Source organism: Diadema setosum, chromosome 2 (assembly GCF_964275005.1).
Source record: "Diadema setosum chromosome 2, eeDiaSeto1, whole genome shotgun sequence".
Lineage (NCBI taxonomy): Eukaryota > Metazoa > Echinodermata > Echinoidea > Diadematoida > Diadematidae > Diadema > Diadema setosum.
This window is the reverse complement of record NC_092686.1, coordinates 34,484,885-34,489,811: the sequence shown is the minus strand read 5'-3', so window position 1 is coordinate 34,489,811 and position 4,927 is coordinate 34,484,885. Positions and strand designations below refer to the sequence as shown.

The window sequence follows — 4,927 nt, the reverse complement described above, 5'->3', positions numbered from 1 at the left end:
TTTGTACGCTTGGTAGAATTTGAACAGAAGAGTGAAAAGATGAGCAATATGTCACAATGGTTGAGGATACTACAGCGGTAGTAGATCATATCACTGTTGATCCTATAATAGGCATCCCATAAATAACAAATTACATCCACTGCAGGGAACTGGGCACAGAATGTCCAAACAAAGGACTAAAATGTACCGGTCTTTCCCCAAGTCGATGTAAACTGAATTATCATTTGAAATTTTGTTATAATTGAACATATAAACAATAAAAATACATAGAGTAGATAATGTTGCAGCCTGAATTTTTCCTTTGTTGTAATCAAAATTTCGCAATAACCATGTTCGTTATAATGGGAGTGCACTGTTTTACGCAAAATGGATTACAATGCACTTCCATTATAACGAACATGGTTATAACGAAATTCTGGTTCCAACCAGGGAGGTGGAATTCAGGCCGCAACATCATGCACTCTTTGTTTTTTTTTTTGTTTTTTATTGTTTATTTGTTCAGTTATAACAAAATTTTGATACAACAGAAGCAAACTGCCGGTCCCGAGGACTTTGTTGTAATGGGAGTCCACTGTACACAATTTACCAGTTCATTAATGCATTCAAATTTGATAATTTGCCTTCTGCCATGAAAATTTGTTCACCAACCAGAAAGGTATCTCGTAGCTTGCCTCCTTTGAAATAATATCAATATTAATGATTCTTTAAAAAAAAAAAAAAAAAAAAAAAAAAGGAAAAAAAAAAAAAAGGATGCCGGCTAGTTGAAAAGAATTTTTTTTTTTTTTTTTTTTTTTTTTTTTTTTTAATAGGAAGAAGTACCAAACAAATTGAAAATACCATACAGTGTGAAGTTATACCATTTATACACGGTCCTAATAAGGGGCAAAATGGGGGGGGGGGGAACACCCAACGAAACAGTAATATAATGTGAATGCATTAGTAAACTGGCCTGCTCAAATACACAATGTACATGGCACAACACTCACATAATACTACACTTCCATTCATGCTGTTATATGGTATATGATACTTGTACACTGTACAAACTTTAATCTGGGTGACTCAATCCAACATTAAAAGCAACAGCAATAAATTGACCACTTTAGCAGTATGAAATGCCACGAGAATAATATCCAAGGATTGCCTGAAAACAAATCAGCAATATACTGTATGGCTTGCATCACAGAACCTTATAAATATGCCCATCACACTCCAGTACCAGCTGGAGAGCAAAGCATATTTTGCTGATTGCAATGACCTATAGCAGAGTAGCAGAGACATCATACATCTATGCATACATCTCGAACACCCATTTGCTTGGCAGATCATACAAGGACAATATGCTACAATAACACATTTTGGTTATTTTACAATATATATGTATATATACATACACAATGAAGACATTTATATTTACAAATGTGTCATGCTTTTTGTATGAAAATGTATCTAAGACTACAAACCACTGAAAATAAATATTTCAGGGGCTCCTAGTGCTAAATATGAAAAAACAAAAGTGTGTTCGGAATACATACAATGTATGTTTTACACATTACATTATACCACTTGTCTAAGCTCAACTTCAACTGGAACAATTGATTACAACTTGGAATCATCTCAACAAATAAGTGATTTTCATTCACATTAGTATTATTATCAAATAAGATTTGGGGGATACAGTAGGTACGGAAAAAAAAGTCTTTCCCCCTATTCACTGAAACTCTACCGTAAATGGTATTCTTATTCTGGAAAAAGACAAAACAAAAACAGAAGTAAACCAAAAGATGAAGTACATTGACATGACAAGGGAATGATGCCTGCACCAGAGAAAACGCCTGGAGTTATAAGGAAGAGGGCTCCCTCCATAGACAGTCCATCAGTAGCATGATCAAAGTTCTTGAAAATGCACACAAGAGCCGCCTAATATGTGTACATCTTGGTCCTGGGCACATCCTTATCTTCGCACTCCCTGGTCCTGTTGAAGTAGTAGAAGAGGCCATCTTTCCTTTGCAGCTTCTTGATGTAGCCGTTTTCAGGCCATCGGTTTGGCTGGGGAGCAAAGCAGATGAGGAGAGCAGAGAGTGAGAACTATGACACCAACAAAACTATGCATGGTCTAAGTATCATTCTGGTGACAATCGAGGAAGGTATGGAAAAAGATGACAGGACATTGCACATTTGTGGAAACACTATCACATTTTAATGTCTTCAGTTCCAATGAAACCAAATCGGTCTATCGCAATTATATTTAATTAAACCATCCATCTCTACTTATGACCGAAAACTTCTCAATAATGATCATGTTGTAGAATGAACAATTTGTTTTAATTTTCTTATTAGAGAGCCTGCAATCAAGTTGATAGATACAGTGGAACCTTGTTATAACGAAGCCCTCGGGACTGGCAGTTTTTTTCTTTCATTACAGCAAAATTTTTTTGTAACCGAACAAATAAACAATAAAAAACAAAGAGCCGACGATGTTGTGGCCAGAATCTTTATTTTGTTGTAACCGGAATTTTAACCGTGTTAATTATAGCGGGAGTGCACTGCACTGCGAAGCAAGATATATTGGTGGCATGAAATGTTTGTGAATTGGAACCAAAGTCTTTTTTTGCAACATGGAATTTTTGCGCATTGATACTGGCATTCAATGCATATAGTGCAGACATGAACTCTTACGTGCATTTTAATGTCGCGAATCTTGGCTCTTGCAAAATTTGCGAAATTAAAATGCATACAAGCACTTCTGGTTTTACAGTAGATAAAGATATAATTGATAGATTGTGTGTTGTGGCCAAATGAATGAATGCGCATGTCTCTGAATGATATGAGGTCGCTATGGGTTCGTGCCCAACAAAGCCTGGCATGTTTGCTTTCCAACAAGGCACTTGAATAGGTACTGAGAATGTTAATGTGGTTGATCAGCATGTGCGTAAGGACTGTAAAATGGCAACCAGCTGGAATGCTCTCCGGGGAGTGGAAAGTGTGAGCATTGTCAGGTCTGGTTGAAAATAATGTAGAGCCTATCCAGTTTGTACTTTAACAGTCTGTAAAGCACATTGAAATTCTTAACAAGACTGAGATGTGATAAAAACTAGCTAAATTATCATCATCGTCATTATTCTTCAAAGACTCCCGATGGATCGACTCCCGATGGAATCCCATTTTTTTGCTCACTTTTCCACTAATAATTTATATTCTTTCTGGTCAGTTTCTTTTGTCTTTATTTATTCTTCAAAGAGAAACGATTGTCACCTCCTAGACCTAAACATGGAAAAATGAACAAAGTTGAAAGGAATGTTAATGGATTCTGTTTTGGACCTACCGTTTCTCCTTTGACAGACTTGTACTCAATCTCATCCCTGTATCCAGCCAGCTGGAAACGGTAGTTTTCCTCCACTTCCTGTGACCACTGCTTTGGCCGGGTCATTCCCTTGGGCTGCTCTGCAATGGTAGTCATAGTGGGTGAGTTTCTTTGATGGCAAGAGGGTAAACGTGGTGATGTTATCTGCAAGAGAGAGAGAAAAAGAGCATGTCATGAAATAGATCCTTCCCCCAATAGGCTTTCGAAGCAGTGAAATACCTAGTTTAGAAGTCCCAATTTCCTCAGACCTCTGATGGAACGGGCATGCTGACAGCATGCACCCTTACATTCCTTCATTCTCCTCCACTCCAGTCAAGACCATGGCCTATCAATTTCTGGTGAGACGTGTATGAGGGACCCACATACAGAAAGGAACATCCGGAAAATCAATGATACAAAGGAACGAGAGCTGCGAGATTTGTCCTCAACAGGTATCATAATTATCAATATTAATAATCAACACCTCGTCTGCTTCATGAACTCCCATTCCCGTGGCATTTCCTATCCTAACTTAAGTCAAGGAGAGAAGCCCTGCATCTTGACTTGTCCTCTTCTTAAAAATGCACCACAGCACAGGCACACCACTCACCGCACCACAAATGCACAATCTGCCATGCCAATCTCAAGAAATGAACATCATAAGTGACATAGGGGCCTAGGGCCTAACAATATTCAATAACATATAAATTTAAGCAGTAGAGGTTCTAGCTACCTCCTTCCCAGTTCCTACGCACTGTCTGTGCGGACTTGGAACTCACTCACTGCCCACCTGACATCATATCTGCCCCATAATCAGACCAGTGGAACCTGGAAGTCATACCACTGACTGTATGACTAGGAGTATGAACAGTAAAAACTGAACAGGACTGAGGCTGAGCGAGTGAAAATCCAGAGACAGAGTAGGCCTACGGGTGGAAGCCGCGGAATTGCAGAATAAATAGTTAGTTTTAGACCAAGAAGCTAATGACACATAACGTACCAATTTAGTCACACTGATGCACGCTGATAATGGCTAAGATCAGTTGGTGTTACTTCCGAGGAGACCGACAAGCAAATGAATGAAAATGAAAAAGCAAGTTTGCGACGGTGAACACAATGAGCGTGTAGACCCCTTGTAATGCCTTGCTTGTTGTGCGGTTGCTTAGCATCAGCATCAATGACACTGATCTCGCATCGTTCAAAAGTCTCGGGTTTGTCGAGATGACGAAGGACTAGCCTCATACGACAGCTGTTTTATATCGGTAATCTAATTTTATCGACACACAAAATGGTCAAACACTGGGTGATAAACTCTAATTTCTCATGGGGTGGAGAAAGGTCTGGAGAGGGGATCAATGTGCTGTGAGTCATGACAACATCACAATACAACATTTCGATTTTTTTTTTTTTAAAGTTCAAATCTTGTTGTTCTCTCATTACAATGGACCTGTTTCTAATATGATTCAAACATTGAGTCATCGTACCTTATAGTGCTAGATTACGGGTATTGATGATCTTGAAAATAGTTCCTCCGCTGAATGGAGCTATAAAAAAAAAAGAATAATAAAAAAAAAAGAACTATTG

General features: G+C 38.4%; 1 protein-coding gene across 1 annotated transcript; it reads right to left on the bottom strand.

Annotated features, from left to right (window-relative positions):
• Positions 1-1,012: 1,012 nt before the first annotated feature.
• On the bottom strand, positions 1,013-4,499 carry LOC140242091 (meiosis expressed gene 1 protein homolog). Its single transcript, XM_072321854.1, has 3 exons — positions 4,344-4,499; positions 3,326-3,508; positions 1,013-2,049 (listed from the first exon to the last, which is right to left on the bottom strand). Exons 2-3 carry the CDS (start codon positions 3,458-3,460, stop codon positions 1,921-1,923), a joined length of 264 nt encoding a protein of 87 aa, XP_072177955.1. The 5' UTR covers positions 3,461-3,508; positions 4,344-4,499; the 3' UTR covers positions 1,013-1,920.
• Between the last annotated feature and the right edge of the window lie 428 nt (positions 4,500-4,927).

Coding starts and splice junctions, on each gene's coding strand:
- LOC140242091 (XM_072321854.1), bottom strand. CDS start 3,460: ATGACTACCATTGCAGAGCAGCCCAAGGGAATGACCCGGCCAAAGCAG. Junction 2,050..3,325: donor AGTCTGTCAAAGGAGAAACG/GTAGGTCCAAAA, acceptor TTTGCTCCCCAG/CCAAACCGATGGCCTGAAAA.